Here is a 27,550-nt window from a genome sequence, read left to right as displayed (position 1 = left end):
ATTGGGTCCTGTTTATACTGGAGCCCTGGGGATTCCAATGGTCCAAGACTAAGTATATTTTTTATTTCAGCTTGGGGTTCCCATGCCACGAACGTATAAAATTAAACCTCAAAGAGATGCTGGTAGCCTAAGCACAGACAGTGCACAGAGCGCTCTGTCACCCACCTGGGCATCTTCCCCCTCAGGTATCTGCTAGATGAGCAATTGGTGAGTGTCTCCAGAGGAATGATATTTCTAAATACACTGGGCATACGCAACACAGCCATCTTGGCTGAAAAAGGAGGCCCTAACCCTTTTGAGCTCAGAGTCTGTGAAAGCAGTGGGAAAGAGATGCACAGAGTGCTAAAAACTGTACAGAGCCTTAAGAGCAAGTTGAGGGTGCTACTGGGAGCATAGAAAGGCCAGGGGGAGAAGACATGACGAGGGTGAGCTTTCTTGAAGCCCGTGACATCTGTCTGCAACTCTTAGGGCCTGGACTAAGACCTGAGGTATGAAGTTGCCTTATGCAGAGGTAAAAAAGGTAACGGACAAGCAGTTTTCAGCTGGTAGTCCCCTAAGTTCTAAACAGGAAGCTGGGAAATGTGAGGTAGGTGAGCTCAGTACTGCACTGGGATGGTCAGACCATAATGTCTTTGAATTACATTGGGAAAGCACATGGGGGGGGGTGTTGTTTTCAAAATGTAAACAGCACTATTATTTGTGGTGGGTGTAAGAGAAATACATGTTCAACATAAACTACAAAGTCAAGGGTGCTTTATTCAAAGTACCCATAACCCTACTGCCCCCGTTCTCACTGCCTCAGTGCTCTGTCCTCCTAGACTTATGCTATACGTACATTTAAATACATAGAAAGCAGAGGAGCCCTCCTTCCTCCTGATTCGTCCCTCACACCCCCCGCCCCCCAACCCAGTCTTTCCAAGTAAATGATTCCTTGTTGCAGTCATGCACTGTCCCTCCCCCACACCAAGCTCAAGGGTCCTTAAATACTCTAAGGGTCTGATTCTCAGCCTTTTCTTCCGTGAAAACATCAGTAGTAACAGGACACTGGAACATCAGTAAGGGTGGTCACTCACTGCCCTGGTTTCTGTTTCTCCCTCTCCAACAGCAAGACTATCTTCTACTGGTGCCCATGGTCACACTTAGTCTACAGAGATATAAAATGCGGCCCCCTCCCCACACGCTGTTTCAAGCACCCTGTTCTACCTCTGTTTGGCTCCAGTGGCATTTTTCCCATCGGGATCCCCAATTCAGAACACACAGTACCTTTTCACTGCTGCCACCCCTTCACATCCTCCTTTCTCATCACTTCTGGATCCATAGTGGAACATCGCCATTCCCTGCCCCCTCCCTTTTTTGCGCCTCCATTGCAAAACATCAACTCAGTGGCCACTCCAAGCGGCTGGAGGACAATAAAACTGAGTTGACTAGTTTCACCGCCATTTAATGACCCCAAACCTCTGGTCCGCACTGAGTGCGTGCTCAGTCATCTCCGACTCTTGGCGATCCCATGGACTGCTGCCCTCCAGGTTCCTCTGTCCGTCGAATTTTTCCAGGCAAGAATACTGGAAGGGGTTGCCATTTCCTACTCCAGGGTACATTCCCCACCCAGGGATCGAGCCCGCCTCTCCTGCATTGGCAGGCAGATTCTTAACGACTGTGCCAGTGCCTCCAAACAAACCCAAGGATTTAAGTCAATTTGCTCTCCCAACCCAGGAGGTCTCCTCACACCTCCTACGTCTCGTTTCTAATTGTCTTTGCAAATACTTTCACAACTGCACTTAAATGTCAAACTCTGCAGGGTTTTCAGAGGACACCCACGCGCTAGTGTTTGCGAGAGGCTAGTAAGACGCTGGGGCAGTCATCCAAGAAGGGGCGCGGGGCTCGGCCTAGAGCTGTGGAGGCACGGCGGCTCGGGCGGTAGATGTGAAAACAATCCGGGCCGACTTCACGCTAAGGACGGAAGCCGGAAGAGACCAGCAACCTTCAACATACGTCCCAGGTACCGCGGCGCCTCGTACGTCACTCCCGGCGACGGCGAGGACGGGCGTGACGTCACTTTCGCCGGCGCGACGCCTCGCGCGTCAGTCCCGGCGACGGCGGCTTGCGACGTCTGGACGCCAGTTCGAGTAGCCGGGCAGAGTGAGGGCCCTGGCCCTCACGCTCGAAGCGGTTGTGCGGTCGCCGGCCAGGCAGCAGGGGGTGGGGACTCCCTCGGTCCGCGGCCCAGCAGTTCGGGGCGGTGTGGGAAGGCTGCCTGGACGCCGCACATACGCCCCCGCCGCGCGTCCTGACGCGCTACGTCGCCGGCGCCCCCGCTTCCGCGTCATGACTTCCGGGCGTGGAGGCCGCCATCTTGCTCGTGCGGAAGCGGCGCGGCTGGGTGGGAGTCCCGAAGTGGGAGTTGCAGACGGTGCGGCTGCCGCCATGCCGTCGTCGCCACTGCGGGTGGCGGTGGTGTGCTCGAGCAACCAGAACCGGAGCATGGAGGCGCACAACATCCTCAGGTAGTTGGGGCCTCCGCCCTGGCCCAGCGCGCCCCACGGACGCCGGCCGACTGGCCGTCCTTCCGGCCCCGGCCCGTGATGGGCAGTCCTGGTTCCTAGTCTCGGACCTAGCCGGCCCGTGCTGGGCGGTCCCGGTTCCTGGCCCGTGTTGGGTGGTGGCGGCCGCAGTTGCTGGCCCCGGCCCTCCCCGGTCCATGCTGGGCGGCGGCCCCGGATCTTGGGTTCGGACTGACCCGTGCCGGGCAATCCCGGCTCCCGACCCGTGCTGGGTGGCGGCGGTTACCAGCCCCGGTTCTCCCCGACCGGTGCTGGGCATCCCGGGTTCCCAGGCGGGCGGTATTCGGCGGCTCCCGAAGGACGGCCAAGAGGCCGCGCCGCGTCCGGGCTCATTGGCTCCGGGGCCGTGTGCTGCGAGGACTCGAGAAAAGCTCGGTTCGTCCGGTTTTTCCCATATGTACCTAGTGTCAGGAAAAATGCAGAATGTGAGCCGAAATGTTTCCGGATGACGGGAACCTCGAAAGCTGCTCGTAAACCTGAAAGGCTTATGCTGTTCGTGTCTCCTTAGTACTCACATCTGTATCTGAAAACAGTGACCTCCTTTAAATGCTCTGCAGTGAGGTGGTAAGTTCCAAGCCGAAGCTTAGGGTCCACGAGAGGACAGCCCGGCTCTGTCCAGGGCGTGTCGCCTTGTATCAAACGTGGAAAACTTGGCACGACAGAACCTCAGGATAGCACAAGTCGTTAAAAACACGGAAGTGGCCTGTTTTAACTTAATACATTTGTGTGTTTACTCCTGTTTACATTTTTCAAGTCTCATGCAAAGAATTCCTTTCTCCTTTGGAAAATCTCCAGTCGACAATTTCTGAATCACACGTGAATTTGGTTTCACTCTTTTAGTTTATATTTCAGTGGTAACTGCCTTTTTGCGAGTCTGATGTGTACGTTTAATAAAAGTTTATTCCCATTTGATAGTTTTTTTCGTTCAAAAGCACGTCACAGAATGTGAGATTGATCCCTTGTGTTACAGTTAAAAGTTAGGTGTACATGTCATCTTTGATAGTAAAATAAAGTTGAAATTGCTTTTTCTCCCGAAGTTTGCTTACTTGGACTTTAAAGGGCAACCATGCCTCGCTTCCCCTACCGCCGCAGTCAGCTTTGACTCTCCCAGTGAAATCAGAGTTTTCCTGCACTCCTCATTCTTTATGAAGCTGGACATACCAGGTGTCCATGATCTGCTAGTTAGGAGTTTAATTCTTTCCTAAGATCTACCACACTATCCACAGTATTCAGTTAATGTGTTTTTTTGGTCGAATGTGGTATGCTTGAAACCTAACAAATTAATGTGGAATTTATTTCTAAACTAGAATTTTTAAAGTTGTTTTAAAATTTGGAAAGTCGGAGGATTACAGTGTGCTTGATCTGATCCCCAAACTGCGTGTATCTGTTCAGAGTCACTAAAATATATGTATTTTAGTGGTAAATATAAAGAAAAGACTGCAAAGTTCACATTCATGGAAAATTATTCAAGGAAAATGAAATTTAATATCTTCAGTTAGAATAACAAGTGACCTGGAGACCACCTCATTCTGCTGACTCTGGCTGGTTCTGGATTCTTTGTTTTAAGCTCTTCTCTGCATAACAAAGTTGGGATGGAATCTTACAAAAGGAGGTGTTTTTAAATTTCCTCTAGCAAATTTGTTCAATCATTTCTAAAGTTTTGCCTACCTAATAGTCCTCAGTCACTGCAAATTACAATCCTTTCCTTAGTTTGAAGTAGATGGTATAGCCTTGGTACTCCTGTGGAAAGGAGGGTGGAGAAGAGCCCCTGGAGATAATCACCAAGTAGGAATGCTTGTGTGCTTTTAGCCATTTTACTGTCTTTCAAATTTACTCACGAATGAGAGCCAAAGGAGGTAAGTTTAGAGTAACATACATTATTTACCTCATGAATGTGAAGTTATTTTAGATATGAATCTTAATTCCTAAGATGTTTATATTTGGGGGACTGTCTTCCTTTTTAAAATAATAGTGTTTGCGTGTTGCAAAACATCCTTGCTGTAGAAGATGGGGAAGATAAGAATCACTTGAAGTACTGTTTCAGTGTACATCCTTCTTTCTGGATGTTTTCTGTATATACATACACACACTTAAGAAAGATCAAAACACTGTTCTGTAATCTCTCCACAGGATGTCAACGTAGTTTGATTTCAATGTTCATTTCTGCTTTTATTTTAGTATATTGGATTTAAACATATCTGTTCAGATTGAGTAATGGCAGTGGTTTCAAAATTGATTGAGTAGGCAAGCAGTCCTGTGCAGTAGTCACTTTGGTAATCATCCCTAGTGACAGACGTGGGGTGGTTTCTCAGTTTTATAATGTCCAAATCCTTGTGCCATTCATGTCTCTTTGTACACTTTTCTAGTTATTTCCTTTCCATAAATTGCTGGAGGTAGAATTGCTGAGTCAAAAGGTAGGCATATTTTACATTTTCATACATTCTGCCAGACTGCTTTCCAGAAAAGTGCCTATTTACAGAACTCCCATTTCCTCACAATATGGGCATTATTTACATCTTTTCATGCTGCTGGGGCAAAATAAGAACTTTGCCTTTCCTTTAGCTTTAAAGTTGCTATTGAGATTGAACAAATTTTCATGTCATTTTTCACTTTTGAAACTATGATATTCTCTCCATTTGGATAATTCACAAGGTTTAATAGCATCTTTAAGTAATTTATATAATGACTTTTGTTACAAGTAGGAGAGCTTATAGAAGATGTAGAGACATGAGACATAGGCGTTAAAAATGATTGAGAAAAGTATTTAAAAATGATATGATAAGGGACTTCCCTGGTGCAGCAGTGGTTAAGATTCCGCACTTCCAGTGCAGGGGGCACAGGTTCCATTCCTGGTCAGGGAACTAAGGTCCTGCTGCCTTGGCGTGGCCAACAAAAAAGTATGATCGTGAAAACAGGAAAATTGCATTTGCAGTTTAGTTACAACTGCATAAAACTGTGCTTAGGAAAACTTCTGAAATGAACTGTCAAAGGGAATGTAGGTTTTTTTAGGCTACTCTGGGTCTTAGTTGCAGCATGCGGAATCTAGTTCCCTGACCAGGCACCAGCCCCGGCCCCCTGCATCAGGAACGTGGAATCTTAACCATCAGACCAAACAAATGTAGTTAGTGGAATGTGCATGCTAGATTGTTTATTACTGAAATCCAGTTTTTTGCCCTGTTGAAAGTCAGCTCAGGCTGTATTTTTCTGACAAGTTGAATATAAGTATTAACAAAGATTGGCATTTTCTAGAGCTAGCCATAATTTCCCTAGGGTAATCATTTTTGATCTTTTGAGACTAAATTGTTTGAAATACTAGTCCTGGGAATCCTTTAGGTTTTTAAAAGGAGTGTAGGAAGACTGTTTCTGCAGAGCCTCCTATTCTTTGTACTCTGCAGATTAAGATGTCCCTTTGGTGCCAATTAAATTACTTTTTGTTCCAAACTATCTCTGGATGTTAAGGAGCATGTTGATTTTTGGAAGCTATATTTTTAATTGTAGTAATTCAAATTTTAAAGAAAGATTTGTATAACTTATTAAAGTGAATTCTTAGTCTGTTTTCAATTGTAACTTCCTGGGTAGTGTGATTTGGGGAACATAAGCAGACAGGCTTCAAATGTGGAAGAAAGAAGTTTAGCGTCATCTCTTGAGCCCCTCTGTGCCAGGTACTTTACAAATGCATATGTCATTTCATCCTCACAACTCTTAAGATGTCCACACTGACAGAGGTGAGGGGATAAGACCCAGAGCCAGAAGCCCCAGCTGGTGAGTAACAGCAAGGTTCTGGACACAGGGCTCCAGTCCTGATGCACAAGTAACGTCCGATGGGCTGGGGAAGGATCCAGATCCAGGGTGTGGGGAATGCCCAGGCAGCTGAGGCCCTGTGATTCTCCGATTTGTGGTGGGGCTCTCAAGTGTCAGTGTCCTCAGTGGAGCATGTAGACCCCAGCCACAGTGGGATGGAGGTGCTCAGACCTCCTCTCCCAGGGGTACCTTGGATCTGAACCCTGGGCCACTTGACACAGCACACTCCCCATGGTGGTGCTGAACTCTCCCTTGTCTTGTCCTAAACCAGGGAGGGATGGTTAGCTCTGCCCAAGGCTCCTTGGGCTGCATTTTTTTATATTTCCTTTCTGGGTACACTTGGCGAAGGTGAACTGGAGACCATTTGGGGAGGTGGAAGGATTTGAAATCGTGTCTTTAAGGATGGCAGAAGAGGTTCCTACAGGGGACATGTTTGCCTTCATAGATCTTAAAGGACTTTGCATTGTGTTTGCTTTTTGTCTTCAGGGGGCAGAACTAAGACCAGAAGGATTGGTTGGAAGAAGGTAGATTTCTGTTTGGATCTGAACATTGAGATGAAACTGGGTAGACCAAGCATAGTATCAGTCCAGCAGCTAAAACATTTTCCCTGCCTTAAGGATCATCACCAACCTTCTGTAGGTGAGAACAGGTCGAGCCCAGAGAAGGAAAGATAGTTGGGCGGGTTCACTATGATAAACAATGCTTAGCGCGGTGTTGGGGCTGAGACGACTCGAGTGCTAGATCTTAAAAACCTGCTGTGTGCTGGCCCCCACCCTGGGGAGGCCAGCAGTGACCGGAAGAGCAAGTTGACCTTCGAAAAGCCAGGGTGGAGGAAGAGCTGGCCTGGAGCAGGGACATCCAAGCAGGAGCTCTTGTGGGGAAAACGGTGTATGTTTGTCACAAGCTTTGTGCACTGTGACCTCATGCTGAGAAGCCTCTTGGTTTCTACTTGACCTTGTGGGATGGTAGGAGTAAAATAAATTCTAGAAAACATTTATTGAGAAGTGTTTTGCTAGTGGTGACATTACTGGAATGTTAACATTTCAGGAAGTTGATCTCAGGCTTGCGGCTGTACCACAGTGAAATTGCAGGCAGATGTTGGAAGTGTGATGGTGTGTGAGCAGTTGATTTGTGTTGGGTAAACATGGGGTCGTTGTGTAGCTAGAAACTAGGCTGATTAATAAGTCATGGATGGTTTTACCTGTAGTAAAGGTGACATCATTGTAAGCACATTGTGTCCCACTTAGAGGCAGGTCATACTTTCAGAAGTTTGGCAGTGGTCTAGGATTTCAGTCTTAGCCAAAATAATGCTTTGAATTAGATTAATAAGTACACTAGAAAATAGGGAAAATACCATAACCTGTAACCTATGCTGATAATTTGTGTGTTTTCATGATCAGTGTTCATTTTAACTTTTTATTTTACCTTTATACATCAGTACTGAAACAATTCTGTTTTCCAAAATTCAGCATTTTCTATGATACTATTATCTTTTTTTAACTTTAACATTTTTTTATCTTAATATTTAACATAATTAAAGTATGTCTCTGATAGTGATAGTTTTTTGATACCTTTATAAAAACAAGTTTGATAAAAATTTGTCTGGAAGATTTATTTAACATATGAAATAATTGGCCCTTAAAGCTTTTTGGTTGTCAGGAATACTTTCATAGCGCTCAGTCCTTTTATGTAAGAAACACATTGTCACTGTGCACAGTCACATAAGATGGGCCTGTGTTGTCAGCTGCGTGAGCTTAGAAGAGAGAGCACTTCTGTTGCTAACTAGCCTTTTTGCCACTTGTGAACATTTTGCTGGGGGAAGAACAAGCCGAATTTATTTTTTTGTGTGTGTGGTTTAAATGTTTCTGTCAGTGAATTCCTCTTTTGGGGGGTTTCATTTTATTTTTAAATATGTTTGGGTAACTAACTGTTCAGGCAGTTGGGGAGGCAGTGAGAGGGCACAGCTGCGCACCCCTGCCCCGCACTGGCCGGATAGTTTCTAGTGGGGAGAGGGTCACCTAGCCTTTCAGACACCATCAGGCATCCTCTGAGATACCCTGGTAAGGGGTCAGCCACCTGAAAGATTAGCCCAGGTTATCTTTGGGGTAGTTTACTTTTAGCATATGGACAGTGTTTCCTTTGGGCCCTAACTCCAACCTCAGACTCCCCTGTGATAGGAGAGGAGGAGAGGAGATGACCCACCCAGGCAGCTTGGACTTGCTGCCCCAGCAGTAACAGGGTGGGTGGGCACAAAAGACGCTGTGCTGGGGCCTCTCCATCTCCTGGAAACCCTGTAGGCAGCTTTTCAGTGGCAGCCCTGCACTGCCCCGACCTGACAAATCCTGGGGTCCTATTGGGGTCTGCATTACAGAGTACAGTATGTGTTGGGGCCCCCAGGGCACCCTGTTTCCACTCTGCTATCACCCCTGTGCCATGGTTTTGCTGTCCTGTGCTTCCCGCCACCTGGGTCCTGGAGGGTGCCTTTATGCCATGCTCCCAGAGTATCTGAGGAGAGGGTTTGGGTCTCTTGATCGCTGCTAAATCCCAGCACATAGCAAGCTCCAGAAAATACTCCTGGATCAAGGTGTTACGACAGACCTACCGCCAGTAGAAATGGTGATTGTTTTCCTTAAAACCTCAGCCATTGGGGTTTTAATAATCTCTTTGCTTCTGCTGGGCTAAACTAAGGTTTGTTCACTGTATATCATTAATGTGTTTCAAGAGTAGTTGTACCTGGACCCGTTTTAACAAATTTGAACTTAGATTTAAGAGTTGTGTTAGTCGCTCAGTCATGTCTGACTCTTTGCAGCTATATGAGCCCACCAGGCTACTCTTTCCATGGAATTCTCCAGGCTACTCTGTCCATGGAATTCTCCAGGCAAGAACACTAAAGTGGGTTGCCATGCTCTCCTTCAGGGGATCTTCCAGACCCAGGGAGCAAACCCAGGTCTCCTGAATTGCAGACAGACACTTTACCATCTGAGCCACTAGGAAAGCCCCAGATTTAAGAGTTAGGCTCATGTAAATAAGTTCTTTGAAGTGAAGTCACTCAGTCGTGTCTGACTCTTTGCGACCCCATGGACAGTAGCCTACTAGGTTCTGCCGTCCATGGGATTTTCCAGGCAAGAATACTGTAGTAGGCTGCCATTTCGTTCTCCAGGGGATCTTCCCAACCCAGGGATTGAACCCGGGTCTCCTGCATTGCAGACAGACGCTTTACCGTCTGAGCCACACTTCAGGATGGAATAAGTTCTTTAACAATGGATAAATATTTCAAAAGAATGACCACAAGGAAATGACAGATATAGAGATACCTTTTTTTTTTTTTTTAAAGAGTGATGGAGGAGCTGTGTCTAAGTGAATCTTTCACGTACCTTTGTTGGGAAACGTTTTATTTCTCCCATTGTTCCCCAAAATGATTTTTGGGACCCTTTTTGGAGCCGACTTCATAGATAGCTAGCTGAGAGAAGTGGGCTCAACCATGATTTCTTACTCTGACCTCACAGGCCCTCTCCCATAATTAATTTATCATTATTTGGTCTCAGATGACATGTTTAAAAGAATCAGGGCTGCCACCAAAGGACAGACCTTTCTCCCCAGATCTGTGCACACCTGTGTGGCTTTGTGACAGACCCAGGGTGGTCTTAGATGGTTGTCCAGCAGCTGTGCTCACGCAGCCCCCCGGCTTGCTTCCTGATGGTGTCACACCTTAGGCTCTCTGTTTGGGAACTGGAGTCAGCCCCAGGTCCCTGGGGACTGTGTTTCTGTGGGTATGTGTCTTCTCATAGCACACATCCCTCCCTGGTGGGCCTGTTCCCTCCAGGGTATTTCTGGGATGGGGAGAGTTGGCTCTATGAGGAAAAGGTGATTGTTTTGGGCAGTTCTTGTGGAGTAGCAGCCATCGTGAAGCCAGCAAGACCAGCATGGCCCCTGCTGTGTGCTCCTGTGGGGACATGGCTGTGACCTATCCTCCGTCACCATCTTGGGAGGGAGTGGCCCCTGGGCTGTTGTCAGGGGGGCCTTCAGCCCCAGCTTGTTGGTGCTCTGACAGAAAACATTTCTTCTATTGTGCATTCCTGACCTGCTGAGGAAACGGATTCAGATTCTGGTGCCATGGTCTGCGGGCATCTGCTGGGGGCCCTTGCGTTCCAGCCACCCTTCTTTGAGGTCTATTTACATCTCAAGTGGCCATGACCCAGTATGCTCCTCAGTCATCTCTGCTGTCATCCATGTTCTCCATCATGGGCAACGTTCAGGGCTTGGGTGGGGGCACAGCTTGGGCTTCTAGGGGTGGAAGGACAGGGCTTGGTAGACACAAACCCGATGAGATGCTTTTAAAACGTATGCCTGTGATGCTCTGTGGTGCCAAGCATGGTGACTGTGCTCCTGGACCCTTCATCTGCACAGTGGCACCCCTGAGTGACCTGCAGGTCCTTCCTGCTTCTCTGGGAGAACAGTGACTCAACTGGGCTTCTGGAACTGCTGTGTCTAGTGGGAGGGACCGTGGGTCTCGCCCCATGGGCACCATGGCCCAGTGAGGTTTTCCTTCTCCGTCCCCCTTTCAGCAGAGAGTGACTGGCAAGGGTGCCCACGTGGTGGGGGAGGGCCCGCATGCTGGCACTTCTCTGGGTGCTGGGCCTCGAGTGTCCAGATGCACTGGCTCCTCTGTGGACCTCCCATTGTGACAACCAAAAATCGCTCCAGAAGCAGCCAGACCCCTGAGTTACGATAAAATGTACAAAAAAGCTTGAGACACTGAGAGGTGGCCGCAGAGCCCACAGCGCCGTGAAGAGTACATCAGCGCTGCCGGTCTCGGGGTCGGCTACCAAGTCGGTGGGTAGGGACGCATCCACACGGGCATGCAGCAGTGTGTGAACACAAGATGAGGATGAGCAGGCTGTTTGACGCAGACACTTTGAGCACTCCCAGCCTGTCAGTTTGAGAGGACACAAGGTCTGCAGCAGAGCCCCTGGAGTGAGGACAGCCACGGGGCCACGTGAATGCCGTGTGCGACTTGCGGGTCCTGCCTGCCTGACCATTTATCAGGAGACACTCAGCCATCCCCTTGTCTTCAGGCCTCACAGGCGTTGCCTCGAGGCAAGAGGCCATTGTGGGGGTGCTTCTCCTGCCCTGGGGGCTCTGGGGCTTGTGTCTAGGTCCTGGGAAGCCGGTGTCAGGGCAGCTGGGAACCTGGGCAAACAGTTTCCTTTAAGAGTCGCACGACAGTCAGACGACAGGGTTTTCTAGGTGAATTTCACTTGACTGTGTGTCTGTCCTTGGCTTTCACAGATAGCCGCCTCATTCCCCGGCGTTCACTGGTTCTTTGTCTTCTCCTTGGATTGGCTTCATCTAGCTTGTGTAATGTGCTGCAGGATTTTTTAAGATTTGAGTATAAAATACTTAAAAATGGAGAGACTTCCCTGGTGGTCCGGTGGCTGAGACTTCACCTTCCAATGCAGGGGATGTGTGTTCAGTCCCTGGTCAAGGGAGCTTAGATCCCACATGCCTCATGGCCAAGAATCCAAAACGTAAAACAGAAATGATAATGTAGCAAAATCAATGAAGATTTTAAAAATGGTTCACATCAAAAAAAAAAACAAGAACTGAGGAACATGTTCTCTGCAAATGGCAAAATTGTTCAAGTCCATTTCCTGTTCCGTTTTAGCATTTTCTGTCTTGTTTAATCCAACTGTGATTCTCTGTCCTTTTGTGTCTTTCAGCAAACGAGGATTCAGCGTCCGGTCCTTCGGAACAGGAACTCACGTGAAGCTTCCAGGACCAGCACCCGACAAACCAAACGTTTATGATTTCAAAACCACATATGACCAGATGTACAACGATCTCCTTAGGAAAGACAAAGAACTGCATCCCAGTGGCTGCCCTTTAACCCCGAGGGCTTGTCTCTGGCACGTGTCAGCTGTGGGCACCCCTCAGGGGCACCTGTGAGGCGGGGGATGCGGCGGCCCGTGCGAGGTGTGCGGGGTCACTGGGTCTCTGTCTCTGTGCTTACGGGACAGTCCAGGGGTTGGAGACCACGTGGACACAGTCGGTTAAGGTTCTGGTGCGGTGTTAGAGCAGCTTAGGTGAGGAAGGTGGGAGCCCGAACCCTGTGGCTTCGCGCACTGCAGGTAGGTGTGCGTGCGGGTGTGCCCTGGTCCACAGGGGTGCCTCCCACCCTGGTGGTGTTCTGGAGATCACAAGAGGGCCATGGTGGCTGCAGAGGAAGCGTGTTAGAAGCAGGTAATCTGAGAGGATCTCATTGCAGAAAGACACAAAGCAGACTGGGTCTGCTCCCTGAGACTCACCAGCTTCTTGCGCACGTGATCCCAGGCTGCGGATGGTAAGGCCATCCTGCTGGCTGGGTTTTGACCAGGACCTTTGGGGTCATCCCGAGTGCTTTAGATTCCTGGGCCTCCTCGCGTTACCTCAAGTGATGGTGATTCTTGGGGTGGAGCCCAGACACGTTCCAAGTGAAGGAGTGTAGGTGCCATGTGGAAATCTGTCTTCATGTTGGCAGTCTTGCAGTCTTTTAATAAACTACGAATGTCCTCTGTACACCTCTAAGTTAGTTAGGTGCGAGGGACCCCAGAGGCCATTCCAGCAAAAGTACCGGACGCAGGCGGTTGCTGCATGCTCTGTCACTGCACCTGCTCCTTCCCAGTTGCAGGGGGAACGTCGGGTGGGAGCATCAGGGCAGAAACAGGTGTTTCTTGTCAGTACTTCGGCCAGGCACTGATGCCCGGGTCCAGGACTCGCCCCCTGCACGGTCCCCAGGGTCCCCCAGCGCACCTGACCCACGTCCCCTTCTCAGAAGCCCCAGAACCCACATTAGAAACAATTAGGAGCACTTCCAGGGAGCTGCCAATTGTGTCCTGGCCTCCATGGTGGTGACGGGCTCTGGTAGAGACTCTTCCCTGAGATCTGAGCGGTGAGAGCCGCCCTGGCCTTGCACAGAGGTGTCTGCCACGGCTGCTCCCCAGGGCAGAGCTGGGAGCCTCACTCCACGCTTTTGGTACTTGCACTGCAAACACTCTGTTGATGGCTTATCTTGAGACCTTGTCTGTTTTTGAAGACTTGTTCAGTTAGCACCATTCATGTTTTAAAAGCTCTTAAACTCAGCAAGAGAAATGAAACAGGTAATAGTGCACTTGCTGTGCTCCCTTTGTCACTGTACCTCAGGTTATCTCACACAGAGTGCTCTCTGCGAATAAGCATTCACACACGAGACTAGATCTGGAGGTGTCGTGTGTGTGCCCCTGGTAGCTTGAGACGAAGGGGCAGGGCCCAGCCTCTGAGTGCTCAGATGCTTCTCCAGGGTGACTGCACAGGCCTGTGCCCCCTGGGAGTGTCCAGGGGATGGCTGTCCTTGCTGTTGGCAGTCACACCCTTTGACTGCCCTGTTGGCGCCCTCTTGAGGCTCTGGGAGGGACCATTGGTTTCTTGCTTCACTTGGGTGGGATTTTTGCCCTCTAGCTGTGGGTGGGAAGGGGCCAGACATGCAGTGCTTGGCTCTTCCTGAGTCAGCCTTTGGCCTTTAAAGGGGGAGTGTGGGGGATCTGGGGCTTCCACACATAAAGGGAATGGCAGAATGAGTCTGCTGACTTGGGCAGGTTGGTGATCACAAGTGGGACTGGAAGCCCTATGTCCCCATGTGTTTGGGACACAGCAGACTAGCTGACAACCCAGGACTGTAGCATGAATGCTGGGGCTGTTGCAGAAGTGGTGGTTCTTGTAATTTGCAATGCAAAGCTAAGAAAATACTGTAAGATGTAAACCAACATTCAGTAAATGTTCAAATTTTCAGGGGAGAAAAAATGCCAGTCATTGGGCAGAGGCGGGAGTTGAGACCGAGGTGCTGGTGGGGACAGAGACAGCCCTGAGGACACTCGGCAGGGCCGAGGACCCTGTGGTGCTTGAGCCCTCAATGGTGTTAATTACTTGGCTATAAGTAGACGTTTTGATTCTGATGTCCTGTCCACAAACAGGAGTGGGGTTGGGGGCCTGCCTGCTTCGAGCCCCTGGCGACAGGTGTGGTGACAAGAGCACCTGCTGAATGTTGCTCAGCCAGTGAGTAGAGCCAGACGCCTGGTGAGGTGTCCTTGGCAGTGCAGGAAGTCTAGGCTCACCTCACCCTCCCAGACACGGACGCCTCCAAGGTGGGACCTGGCCTTGACTATAAGGAGGTCCATCCACTCCAAGTGTGTGGGTCCCAGGATTGTACAACCAGCAAACAGAGAATGTTCTCACCCAGGAAGCCCCCACAGCCTCTGGCCCACCCCTACCCGTCAGGTTGTACGACTTGGGTCTGTAGCAACTGGCTTCTGCCTGACACCTGAGGTTTGTACAAGTTGTAGCAGGTACTCAGCTGGCCTTTCTTAAGTGTAAATTCCCCCTTGACCTTAATTTCTTTATTCCTTCTGCCTTGGAGTCCTTTTAAAAACTGATCCACTGCAAACTTGGTGTTCCACGTGGGGCTTTAATGTAGCTCCGGGGTCAGGTTGGTGGAGGCATCCAGGTTTTTTTCATTTCCTGCCAGAGCCAGTTTCCACAACTGAACGTCCTCCCTGGCTCCCAGCATCGGCTGTGTGGACTCTGTGGCTTAGCCTCAGCCTGCTGGCCGCCTTTGGGGAAAGAGAAATGGTTTCTTCTAAATGTAAGGATGGCCTGCCTGTGACCTGATGAACAGGGTCCATGAGCCGTCACTGGAGGGGCCGCCCAGAAAGGAGAGTCAGGTGGGGTCCTTGGGGCTCCTTAGAGGGTCATCTTTATGTAAGTTCCAAGTAATTGCTTTGTGAATTATAAAACCATGTGTCTTAACATGGGAAGGAATGTGTGGCTATAAATGCAGTTAATGTAAAATTTTTAATATGTGTGACCACTTGCTCCCCAAATGGTGAGCTGAAGTGCTGGTGTAACTATAACATGTTCCCAGATCCTGACTTGTCCTCGGAGCTGGAGGCTGCCTGTATAGCTGTATCTAGCAGACTTGCCCAGTTTATCTTGTGGATCTTTTGTAACTAATTACCTTTGGGGTTTAGATTTTTTTTAACTATTCATTTTCATCTTCTCAATTTCATTGTTTTTTAGGCCTTAGATTTATGTTTACACTCACTTCTCTACTGTGTACTTTTTGTTCTCTTGGGGTAAAAGATAAAAATAAAGGTGATTTCTAAGATTGTAAATCCCACAGCCTTCAGACCTCCATCCTGGGTTCGAAGTCAGTGGACACGGCAGTTCTGTCCTATTCCAAGGCCCTAGGCTTTTCCAGAACCTTGTTCTTGTGGTCTCTCAGACTCTTAACCGCCTTCTTGTGCTGTGCTCAGGGGGGTGTTGGGGGGTGGCTGCCCAGCTCCGGGCCCTTGCCCTGGAGATGCTCTCTGCACCTGAAGCCCCGCAGGCTCCTTCAGGCCCCCACTGTCGGCATGTTCCGCCTGCCCACCTTGCTCACAGTCGTGGTCGCTTTCCCTGGCCCCGTACCTGCCTGGACACAAACTCGCCTGTCTGACCCCATCTCATTTCATCCTGGTTGGCAGCTGTGGTCTCAAGTGGTTTTTGAAAATGGTGTCTGTTTAACATGGGAACGTGTTCCTAAGCCAGACACTGGTACCCAGGGAAACTCTGATCCAGTTTTGCTGATACTTAAGCTGTTGGGTTTCAGAAAAGCACTCATGCTTAAAATTAATGGCCTTAAAGATAGATGAGGCCAGAAGAGTAGCTTTCATGTCTGCCAGACCATGCCCCAAGTTGAGTGGCCCGCTGGGTCCCTTCTGAGTGAATACGAAGCCTCAGGCCTGGTCACTGCACCCTGCAGCAGGTGTGTAGACAGCAGGTGACACCGTAGCCCACGCCAGTGTTTTCTCTCTGCCTGGTGTCCAGGGTGGTGAGGCCATTGCAGATCTCGGCACCAGACTGCCTGCCACTGGCCCTGGGCAGTGGTGGGACAGGCGCTGGGCAGCTCAGCAGCCTTGGGAGCTCCCTCCAGGGCCGGCCAGGTGCTCATTGCAGGGTGGCTGCAATCACCCTGATGAATATTTTTTTCAACATGAGCAAGTCCCACGTGACAGCTTGTGCTGAGCGTTCCTCAGGGTGTGTTCCAGGAGCGCCCCAGCCATCTTGGACCCTGCGACCATCTCCAGTCTAGAGCCATCTGCTCTTGGCCTTGCTCACACCTATGTGTGGAGGGCAGCCCCCTGACGACTGATGGGCTGAGTGTGTTCTCATGACGACACACAGCAGCTGCACCCCACCCCCCGGACAACTGCCACCTGTTCCTGGAGCCCTGGTCTATCCCCAGCCCCTGGGGAAGAAGGGCTGACTCAGCCACAGGAGCTGCAGCCTGGCTCTGCTGCCCCAGCCCCGAGGCCCAAGGGAGACCCTCGTGCTGCTGCTCAGCGCTTTTCTGTGAAGAGATGGACTGGGTGCCATGGGGAAAGGGTGCTTCCTGCATCCACAGCAGGTGAGGGTGATCAGGGCTCTCTGGGGGGAGGGGGTGCAGTCAGCCTCTGGTCCCCTCCCAGTGGCATTTGCATCTGGAGTCTGAACTCCAGGTAACCTGTGACCAGCGTTGGAGGGCTAGCTGGCTGGGAATCCTGGTGAGCTATGACGGGTATGAGGTGGGGGCTGGGTAGGCATCAGCAGTGTGTTCTACCCTCCACCCTGGGGCTGGGCCTGGGCCTGGCTGCAAGGAGCAGGAGGAGAGGGCTGGATGGGCATGCTGAGGGTGGGTGTGGGTCTAGGTCCCAGCACTGTGTGGACACAGTGGACATGGCTTCCTCTGACCTTGGTGGGGGCAGAGTCTGCTGATGAATCCCTGAGCTGGGATGCTGGTGTAGCTATGTCCACTCCAGCACTGACCCCTTCTCAAGGTGATGTGGACTGGAGGAGAGAGCACGCATGAGGTCTCAGGCCAGAGCTGTGTTGCCAGCAGGTGCTCCCCTCACCGGCCCCACATTCCCTGTCCACAGGTGAACCTGCACCTTCCCAGCGCCATCCTCTCAAGTGAGGGACCTGTCCAGGGTATCTTTGGAGCACGTGTCCACTCTGGTAGTGGGTGGAGGTCGAGGGGTGTCACAGGTGCTCTTGGGGAGGGCCTTTCCCTGGCATGGAACCTGTATCTCCCTGGCTCATGTTCAGGGGCATAGCTACCCTGTCAGGACATGTGCTGTCACCGTGACCCCCAGAAAAAAAGAGCGGGAAACCTGTTGGGACAGGCTCTGCTGGGCCGCCTTTGGGTTAGGGTCCTGTAGGTACCAGGGGACACTGGGCAGCGCCTCTCCTCCCGTAGCCTCCTCTCAGCTTCTGTCCTGCCCTTGGGGCTCACAGCTCTTCCCTTGGCTGCGGTGTTTCCCAGACACCTCCAGACCCTGGCTGCTCCCACAGGTCCCCAAGGGGAGCCCTGTTGGGCACGGGTCGGTTTGCAGTGATCACTGGCGTCTGGGACCAGCCCCCAACCGTCTTCTTATCCAGACAGTTAATTTTCTCATGCCGATTGCATTGTCTCGAGGGCCAAGCTCAACCCTCTCTGAGTGGGCTCAGTTGGGGGCGTCTGGGTCAGGGGCCACCCTGGGCTTGGGGCTGTTTCTGCTTCAAACAGTAACTGGAATTTCAGTGAGGGAGGGGGTCATTTTATTTCTCCTGGAACTCAAAGTGTTTGGGGCAGATCTGCCTGGCACTGCTGGGAGGGTGGGCGGTGGTGGATGGGCAGAAGAGAGGCTCCCGGAGTGTCACCACATGCCCCCGCCCCTGCCCACTGTACAATGCTTGGGGTCTCTTCTGTTTTTGAACCATTCTGCATAGAAGTGATTTGATGTTTGTAGAGTTAATTTATCATTTGAGGATTTTTTTCTCAAAAAGTTTTAAAAAATAAGTTAATTATTACTAAAATGCTCCAACCTAGGACTGAAGCTTTTACTTTTGTTTCGAGTTTAACATTCCTATGATGTTGCACACAGACAGCTGGGGACAGGTATGTGTCTATTTAAAACAAAACACTTAAGACTAAAGATACATTCCCCATTGTGTTTTTATTTATCCAGCCAATTTATTTTTTAAAAGTTCTATTTTCTTGAGCTTTTTCTCAAATGAACGTAGTCTTTTACCTGATTTGGATAGCAGTCGACCTTATTTAAAAGTCTACTGATACCAACTCTGGTTTAATGATATGCTTGTCACCTGCTCCTTTCAGGCTGACTTGAGAATGAGGCCCTGACCTTTGACCTCATGGATCCTTCCGGTTACACTGAGGGTCGCAGTTTGTGTTCTGGTGGCCCAGTTTTGTTTTTAACACCATTTGAGAGTGGAGGTGGGCGGGTGGCAATATTTCCTTTGAAGAAGAGATACGGTGGTTTCTCACCCCGCCAGGATCCATGTGGAGGTGGCCAGGTGCGTGGAGCCCCTCATGCTGTGCCCATCCAGGGAGCGCTGGGGGCAGTGCTGGTTGATCAGACCCCCACCTGTGAGCCCAGGCCAAGTTCCAGGTGTGTGTGTGTGTGTCTCTGTGTGCAGGGGATGGGGACAACCGTGCCCTGGAGCCCAGGCCTGTGAATAGTGTGGTGCAGCTGGTTACGTGTAGGACATGATTACAAATGAAATGTATTTGCTGGTTTCCAGTCCAGTCTTTACTGACTTTGGCCCAACCACAGCAGCTGTGCTGCCAAGTTGCAGTTTGGGGAGTTGTGGCCGGGTCTCTGCTTCTGTCTATCCTGCCCTTTCCCTGCTGCCTGTAGCCCCGCCAGCCCAGGCCCAGTCCCCTTGGGTGGTCCCCTCTGGTCCCTGCAGCCTTCAGCTGTTGGGAGCACTCTCTCTGTCCAAGAGGTGTGCTTTTCTGATTTTTATCCTTTCTGTACATAATACGTGTGACACAGGTGTAATGGCACAGTTACACTTCCCGTGTTGCCCTGTGCTGTCCTCCGGGGTGTCCTGTTTGCAGCACGTGGGTTTGAGACACCCATTGTGATCTGAAGTCTTCTGTCTGGGGACGTGGCTGTTTAACAAGCATGTGGTTGTCACAAATGGTCCCGTGGAGACAAGGTTGGGCCCAGCCTGCCCTCTGGTGGCCAGCACCTGTGCTTCTTGGGTTTGTGCTTTTTTACAGGGCCTTACCAGGCCAGTGGCTTTGACACAAAACCCTGGGGTTGTTGTGACAGCAGATTGTAAGTGGCATGGGGAAGCCACGGGCAAGGGTTGGCCCTATGCAGCCTCGGCGCTCATCCAAAGTGAAGGTGGCAAGGTTGTCGCTATGTTATGAGGCTAAAATTTGAGTGAAATGATTGAATTGTTCCCAGATGGAGGCCCATTTCCCTACTGAGCTGCCCATCCCTCCGTGCCTGGAGGCTTCATGCGCAGGGAGGGGGCTCCTAGCTGCCTCCCTCAGGACTGGAAGGGGTCTGAGGGTAATCTTGACCCTCTTGAATCAGCAGAGAAAAGAGCAGGGCAGCTGACCAGGGCTCCAGACAGCTGGACTTGGAGTTGGGAGGTTACTGTGGGCTTCCAGGGGTGCAAGGTCCTGCTGACCTTGGTGCTATGCTTGGCCCAGCAGGGTTTGCAGAAGCCTCAGCTCTTGCCCAGGGCGTGGCCAGCCAGTTGTCACCTGTCCGGGGCAGCGAGTGCCTGAGCTTCGCAGCTGGGGGCTGGTCCCTGCCTTCGAGTACCTTCCCCAGAAGCATTGGGCCCCTGCATGAGGGGTTTTGCAGCTTCCATTCCTGTTGGAATGAGCTCAGAACTGGAACTCGAGTCAGGTAGGAGGATGCCTGAGCAGAGTGTCCTCTGCGGGCGCAGCCCACCTGGCAAGCCCAGCCAAAGGATCCAGGTTTACATCCCAAGCTCAGCCCTGAAACAGGAAATGACAGGCTTGGCCTCATGGTGTGCAGGTGCAGAGGTCCTGACGTAGGTGGGCCAGGATGTCCTCGGGTTCTGACGGGTCAGTGTCCGGGGCGCAGCTTGGACAAGGGTATCCTCTCTTGGCAAAACTCCCATGGTGGTTAGACCGAGACATCCTTTCTTGGTGAAGCTTCTGTCATGGTAGACTAGGGCCTGCCCGAGTCACCACGCCTGCCCGATCCGAGAGTCCCCAGTGCGTGGTCAGAGCTGGGCTCCAGAGCCTGCTTGTGGAGAGTGAACGTGGGTGGTGGTGGACAGTATTATCCTGAAGCCTCTTTCCAACAGGTGTGGAGCTGCACCGCCCTGGCTCTGCTCCCTCCTTCTCAGGGTTCTGTCTCTTCCCAGAGACCCTGCTTCTCTTCTCAGTGTACTGAGCTCCGCTTTTCCTGGGTTTGTCTCCATCTCGTGTACTGGGCAATATTTGCGGGAATCCAGACTGAGCTGTCTCACCTTCTGGGAAGTGTTTCTGTCCCCAGGGAAGCCAGACCCTGGTGGGCCTCTGGGCTGAGTGGGGACATGGGGTCTGGGCTCCACTCTTAAACCCATACCCTTCAGGGGAGCATCTGACCCCGGTTCTTCCGGTGTGTCTGCCCTCCCTGGAATCCCTTTGTCTGACTTGCGCATCTGGCTTGGAGAGTTCCATGGACTGCGGAGTCTGGTGGGCTACAGTCCATGGGGTCACAAAGAGTTGGACACAGCTGAACAGCTAACACTTTTCCACTTTGGCTTATCTGCCCCCTCCGCCCTCAGCTATCTGCCTTCACGGGTACATCTCTGCTTGGACCCCAGGCTCCCGGCCTGGGCTGTGTGCCAGGGCCCTGCTCTGTGTCTACCCAGCCCCTTCGGCTCACCCTCCTGGGCCCTCGTCTGATGGGCACCTCTGTACAGCTGAGTCGACCCCCACCTGCTCCTGGGGAGGCAGGAGCAGCCACGTGCTTGCACTCCACAGGGTCGGCTGCCTCACTGCTGAGGGCTCAGTAAGGCCCTGCCCGTGGGTGCCCGTCTGTCATGGTTGCCAGGTGAATTGTTGAGGCCCGTTTCTCTGAGAATCGCTGTTGAGGCACATGTTCAACTGAACCTGTTTGTGAGCCAAGGACACCTGTGTAAGGGCCAAACCTCACTCTGAAAAGCTACCTTGACCTAGAACAGGCCGGAGGCCCTTGGGTGTTCCAGTCATGAGCAGGTGCAGCTCCCCTAGCAGGCGGCCTTCAGGCCAGCCCATGGTGCCCACGGGTGTGTCTCCAGCTCATTGGTGTGCCTGCCTTTTGCTCTGGAACTTTGGAGGTGAGCCACCCTGTACCTGCTATGTTCTATTGCACTGTCAGGACAGTCCCTGAGGACCCCATCCTGAACCAGGCACTCTCCCGTGGGTTGCTTCAGTGACCCATGGTTGCTCATGGAGAAGCTGCTGAAGAGCACATCTCCTCTGACAGTAGGGTGTGTGTCTTTCAATGGCTGAGACGCCCGAGTGTCTCAGAACCACCCTCTGTGCTTCACTTGGCAGGAGGCAGACCCTCCTGTCTTCCCCAGGACCCCCCCGCCCCACTGTCCCGAGATGCCGCCAGTCACACAGCAGGGGAGGCGCCCCAGCCATCCTTCACCAGCCCCAGGTGAGAGTAGTTGGGATGCACTGTCTGCAGGCCAAGGGGCTGGGGATGCTTGGCCGCCACCTCAGGACTGGAGCTGGAGAGGGGGTAGGAGCCTGGATGCTGCATTCTCTGCCTGCACCCACCAGGACCTCCGTTCACCTGGATTGGACTTTTGAGCCTGCTTGGACTTCCCTCATATCTCAGTTGGTAAAAAATCCACCTGTAATGTGGGAGACCTGTGTTCGATCCCTGGATTGGGAAGATCCCCTGGAGAAGGGAAAGTCTACCCACTCCAGTATTCTGGCCTAGAGAAGAGGTCACAAAGAGTCGGACACGATTGAGCAACTTTCACTTTCACTTTCCACACTCGTCAAGGGGTTAGTTTCTGACAAGTGTCTGGGCTCCAGGGGTGGCCCCAGCCAGCTTCCCTCCCTCAAGGAGGCTCCCTGCTGTGGCGGGTCACCTGGCCCTTGACCTACTGTGCTCAGCCAGGCTCATCATTGCACCTGGGCCCAGGGTCACCACTGGCCACCTGAGGATCCATGGGGGTAGTCCAAGGGGCCTAACATGTCCTTCCCTCCTGGTCGGACCCCAGATGGGCGGGCCTTCCCTCAGAAGCCAGACCCTAATAAACTCTTCATCTTGGTGGCAGATGACTCTCCCTGTCCTGTCCCCTACTTTTCCTGTCCCCCAAGGTATGAAGCAGGAGTTCAGTTGGGTCCCTGTGAATCCGGTGGTTTGCAGCTTCACCCTCAAGGGCTTCGAGCATATGCTGGCCTTGGTCCTGCCAAGCACGGCCTGGACCCTGCTTCTCAGATATTTGCTGGAGAATATCCCCAGAGGCCACCATTACCCCTCTCCTGTTGCACTGACCAGGGAGCGGGTTTGATCTCTCAACTCAGCCCTTTCTTAGTTACATCACCTGAATTTCATCTGTTGGGTCATCTCTGTGAATACCTGAGGGTCAAGGAAAGGAGGAGGGGCTTTGCAGGGCTGCTGGGAACCCTGATGCGCAGCTTCCTGAGTGCCTGGTGGCCTTCTTGTGGCTGTCACTGTGAGTCTCGGTGTACCCTGAAGCTGGGCTGTCTGGCAGCAAGTCTCAGCCAGCGTGGGGATATAGGCGCCTCCTCCACCAGCCTGACCCATGTAGGGCCTCCCTGGCCCATGTTCCACAGGACATGGATGCCAGGCTGGCCCATGTTCCCTGGACATGGGTGCCAGGCATCCAAAAGACTGGGTTCTGGGAAGGCCAACCTTGGTGTGGCAGCACAACTACAGCAGGCAGCCAGGGACGCAGGCCAGAGTGTGGTGCCACAGTCATTACACTCTTCTAGAAAATGGCCAGAGCCAAAAACATTCCCCCCCTGCCCGCTAACAGGTATCTTTTCAAGTAAAAACTCTAAATTGATGTTAAAAGCCGTTTTCACCATCCAGGATGGTAGGAAATGTGTTTTGAGTAATATGAGCTTGTTTAAATAAACTATCTTAATTTAAAATCTGGGAAAGACAGTAAATGTACCACTCAGAGTTCCTAAATCAACTAATCTGTGTCCCTGAGTAGAGTGGGGGACATGCTTGTCCCACACTATCCGGAATGACCTTTAGAGACTACAGGCCCCATCTTTGGAGTGGCGAGCCCTCCCGTGGGGCCAGGGACACAGCCATCGGCCTTTGGGTGGGGCCCTGTGTGGATCCCTGGGGAGGCATCTCCAGCTTGGGGCCACCTACTTGGCACAGACCCTGACTGTGGGACCCATGTGTCCCATCCAATCTCCAACGGACCCGGGCCTGGGCCTCTTTGACTCTGCCCTCAGTTAACCCAAGGCTTCTCCCTCCTGGACACCCTTGCCACTGACGTGTCCTTTCTTGGATGGGTTTCTGGATCTCCTCACTGCGGTGACTGAGCCAGACTTGGGTATCCATGTGAGCTCAGTCTTTGCCGAAGGGCTGCGGTTCATTGCAGGCGTTGGCCAAGAAGCTGTAGGACAAAAGCAGCCATTAGGGACTTGACTTACTCACTTCCACTGCAGGGGGCAGGGGTTCGATCCATGATCTGGGGGACACAGAAGAGAAGGCTGTAGACACTTGCTCTGCTTCCTGGAAAGGTGTGAGTCTAAAGGCAGCCTGGTAGGCTGAGGGGCGTGTGTCCAGACACTAAGCTGGGGGCACTCATCCCCATCTGACTTGTCTTCTGCGGGGACTGTAGCACATTCTGTGCGCCAGCCTCCGATCCCCACCCCACACCTGCACCACCCTGATGCTCCTGCTGAGGAGGTGGCCCTGCCTGGGGTGCTGAGCTAGCTGGCTGGGGTGTGGGGCTGCTGCACTTAATGACAAGGGTCTTTATTGAAAGTTCCTTAATTCGAGTACTCAGCTATACGCAGAATGGCATTTTACACATGCTGGACAGAAATAAGAGGATCAAGCCCCGGCCAGAAAGGTTCCAGAACTGCAAAGACCTGTTTGACCTGATCCTCACCTGTGAAGAGCGAGTGTACGACCAGGTGGTGGAAGGTGAGCCAGCCCCAGGGCCAGACCCTGCACTGTGGAGCTAACCAAGGCCATGCCCTCCACCCTGCTGTGTATCCAGTGCTTCTGAGGCAGCCCAGCTCCTGTGGGCGGTCCCTGGTCCTGGCCCAGGGCTGATTAAGGATTCCTGGTGTGTCTGTCCCTAGAGGAGGGCATGGCAACCCACTCCAGTACTCTTGCCTGGAGAATCCCATGGATGAAGGAGCCCGGTGGACTACAGTCCATGGGGTCCTAAAGAGTCAGTGTGTCTGTGGGCTCCTGTGAGCAGGGGAAGTTGGGTGAGGCCACAGAGAGGTGGACAAAGGACCCTTGACCTTTGTGGGTCCTGGGAGGGGGATGGGGGCAGGAGATGGTGGCCTTCTGGGTAATTGCGTTCATCAGGGCAAAACCACCCCTGGTTGTGGCAGCATCATGTGTGTTAAGGGTCTTTTTGGCACGGAAAGAGCATGCATGGTGCAGAGGAACTGGGGCCTGGTCCTTTGCGAGTGAGGGCATTGTTACTGCCCCCTGCACCGTAGGCTGGTTGGTGTTTGTAAGTGTGACCAAGCTGCTAGGGGTCCCACTTGAGCACAAGCTTTCCTCCCAGCACAGCTGTGTTCGGCATGAGGCTCCGGGGTGGCAGGGAGTGTGCAGCCTGCTTAGATGCCTGATGTCGGTCCTTAATTGTAGTCCCCAGAGGCCAGGGCAGTTGGGTATCACAGACCCTCCTGTGCTCTGATTCTGAGGCCTCTGATTTCCGTCTTTCTGTCACGGTCAGATCTGAATTCCAGGGAGCAGGAGACCTGCCAGCCCGTGCACGTGATCAACGTGGACATCCAGGACAACCATGAGGAGGCCACGCTGGGGGCATTCCTCATCTGCGAGCTCTGCCAGTGTGTGAGTATCAGCCTGCCTGGGCCGCCTCCTGCACACCAGGGCTTCAGCAGAAAACTGACCAGCCACTCAGTTCATGTTCAGATTATTTCCAAAGGTTACAACCCAGAACTGCGGAGGTGCCCACAAGTATGAGGGTCAGCAAATTGGTTCTGGCTAGAGAATCCCCCTCTGAGTATTTTAGACTGATCAGTCGCAGTGGAGAGCACCGTACCCCATGCTGGTTCCATGGACACAGGCCTCCTGCCAGGACTCCAACACCTACTGAAGCTTGGGAGCCCCAGAGATGGTGTTAAAGGGTGCTGGTCCTCTTCATCCTCTGGGCTTATCATTCCAGACATCTGGCCCTCCGCAAGTGGCCGTGGACATCCTCCCTTGTGCAGGAAACCTCAGGTTCTTTCACGCCTGCTGTGTAGCTGTGCTCAGAGCCAGACATTTCCTCTTAGTGGTGCAAAAGAACCCATCCAAGGAGAAACTGCTATGCTTTGTCATACCTTCACCCGCGGTTTCTGCATTTAGGCCAACTAACTGAGTGATTGGAAAATGAGGAAAACAAGTGGCTTAACCAAGAAATATAGAGACAGGCAGGTGTGAATGTGTTTGCTGTGTGAGGGGCCCAGGCCCCTGCTCTCTTGTTACTGTGCCCAGCGCAACTTCTGTTTCCAGTGTGTCACACAGTCCAGGGTGGCTGCTGAAGCTCCAGCCGTTGCACTTATGATCTGGCCATCATGCAAGAGAAAGGGCTGAAGGGGATGACGCATCCTAGAAATAGCACACGTGACACCCACCTGGGTCATGCTTGTGAGAGCTTGCAGAGGAGAGGTAGTGCTTACAGGCCGAGACTAGGGCACCAAGCTGCCTCGGCCTTAGGCCAGCCCCAGGCCACCCGAGGGCTGCCCCTGGTCACGCCGCCGCCTCCTCAGGCAGTGGTTCTCCACCAGGGGCCATCTCACCACGTCTGCACGCACAGTGGGCCTCAGCTGGGAGACACTAGTGGCAGCTGGCAGGGGGTGCACAGCGTGCTGCCCAACACCCTGCTGTGCACAGGATGGCCTTTGGGCTTCCTTGCGGGGAGACATGGGCAGGTTGGGTCTGCCATTTGTGGGGACAGCACAGCAGCGAGTGTCTAAAGTGCGTGTTCACCTGAGCTCTGAGGCTGGCCTCTGGCTGCTGCTGCTCTGTGTCCCTGTCCCTGGTGGGTTCCCCTCACAGGGCAGCAGCTCAAGGTGGGTCTCTTGTCCACTCCAGATCCAGCACACGGAGGACATGGAGAACGAGATCGACGAGCTGCTGCAGGAGTTCGAGGAGAAGAGCGGCAGGACCTTCCTGCACACTGTCTGCTTCTACTGAGCCCGCCTGGCGCCCGGCCGCCACCTGCCTGAAGCCATCTTTTTGAACTTCCTTTTGTTAATACTTTTTCCTCCCTGATATTTGTTTTTACCTGTAGGTATTCTGCCGGTGGACGGTAGCAGTACCCAATAAACTGTACATATGAAATGAGAAGATACATACATGCCAGATCACAAACAATCAAGTTTTTCCCATCTCACTTTCACGTAGGAGTGGGATCTCGATTATAGTTTTTCTTTAACTGAAAAAAAAAAAAAAAAAAGTTGATAGCACATGACCTCCAAGACATCCGCTTCTCACTGAGCATCCCTTTCCCGGCTCCCCTAACTGGCTGGAATGTACAAATCCCTGAATAAAGCAACAGGCTGTACTTTTTGGGAAAGAACCTGCCATTGTCCAATAAATAGATGTTGATGGTCATCTTGGCTTCATCCTGAGTTGCCTGGCCCCCCAGTCAGGGCCCTTGGACAGCAGTCCCAGGCATGTGGGTCACGGGGGTGTTCCCTGGCACCATCCAGAGGGCTTCCTGTTCATAAGCCCCTGCCCCGGGAGCTGGGACCACTGTCTGGTGAGCCCTCCTGATTTCTGCAGCAGTGGAAAACCTTAAGTCCCTGCAGGAAGCTGGGCAGGGAGTTGGGCGGGGGGAGTGGTCCTGCGTAGGCAGTGCTGTCCCTGGGCTGCAGATGACAGGTTGGCCCAGGGCCCCCTCCCCAACCCCCAGCATCATGGGGCAGCCAGATCAGGCCTCCGACCTTCCAGGTCGACCCCTAAGGACAGCTGAAGCTGAGGCTGGCCCTGACCCCCGCAACGGGGGATTCTTTGGCCTTTTCTGGGCTCGGATGGCTCTGGAGTGATCTAGCTGGCAGCCGCCCTGCAGCCCCTCCACTAAAGGCAGCCTCTTGCCATAGTGGCTGGGTGCCGACCAGCCGGTCCGCAGCCCCTTACCCCGCGACCCCGGGCTGCGGGGAG

At 52.3% G+C, this 27,550-nt stretch overlaps 2 protein-coding genes across 2 annotated transcripts; both read left to right on the top strand.

Moving 5' to 3' along the window:
• Nucleotides 1-1,434: 1,434 nt before the first annotated feature.
• SSU72 (SSU72 homolog, RNA polymerase II CTD phosphatase) lies at nucleotides 1,435-27,001 on the top strand. Its single transcript, XM_086344021.1, has 5 exons — nucleotides 1,435-2,504; nucleotides 12,083-12,226; nucleotides 24,204-24,343; nucleotides 25,116-25,234; nucleotides 26,480-27,001. The coding sequence occupies exons 1-5, from the start codon at nucleotides 2,326-2,328 to the stop codon at nucleotides 26,579-26,581; spliced, it is 684 nt and encodes a 227-aa protein (XP_086200147.1). The 5' UTR covers nucleotides 1,435-2,325; the 3' UTR covers nucleotides 26,582-27,001.
• On the top strand, nucleotides 22,255-23,325 carry LOC147356484 (uncharacterized). The gene has a single exon (XM_086344013.1). The coding sequence runs from the start codon at nucleotides 22,397-22,399 to the stop codon at nucleotides 23,306-23,308; it is 912 nt and encodes a 303-aa protein (XP_086200139.1). The 5' UTR covers nucleotides 22,255-22,396; the 3' UTR covers nucleotides 23,309-23,325.
• Nucleotides 27,002-27,550: the final 549 nt, after the last annotated feature.

This window comes from Bos grunniens, chromosome 16 (genome assembly GCF_055505025.1).
Source record: "Bos grunniens cultivar Pamir isolate PY7600 chromosome 16, Bosgru_T2T1.0, whole genome shotgun sequence".
Taxonomy (NCBI): Eukaryota; Metazoa; Chordata; class Mammalia; order Artiodactyla; family Bovidae; genus Bos; species Bos grunniens.
This window is presented reverse-complemented; position numbering and strand designations above follow the sequence as displayed.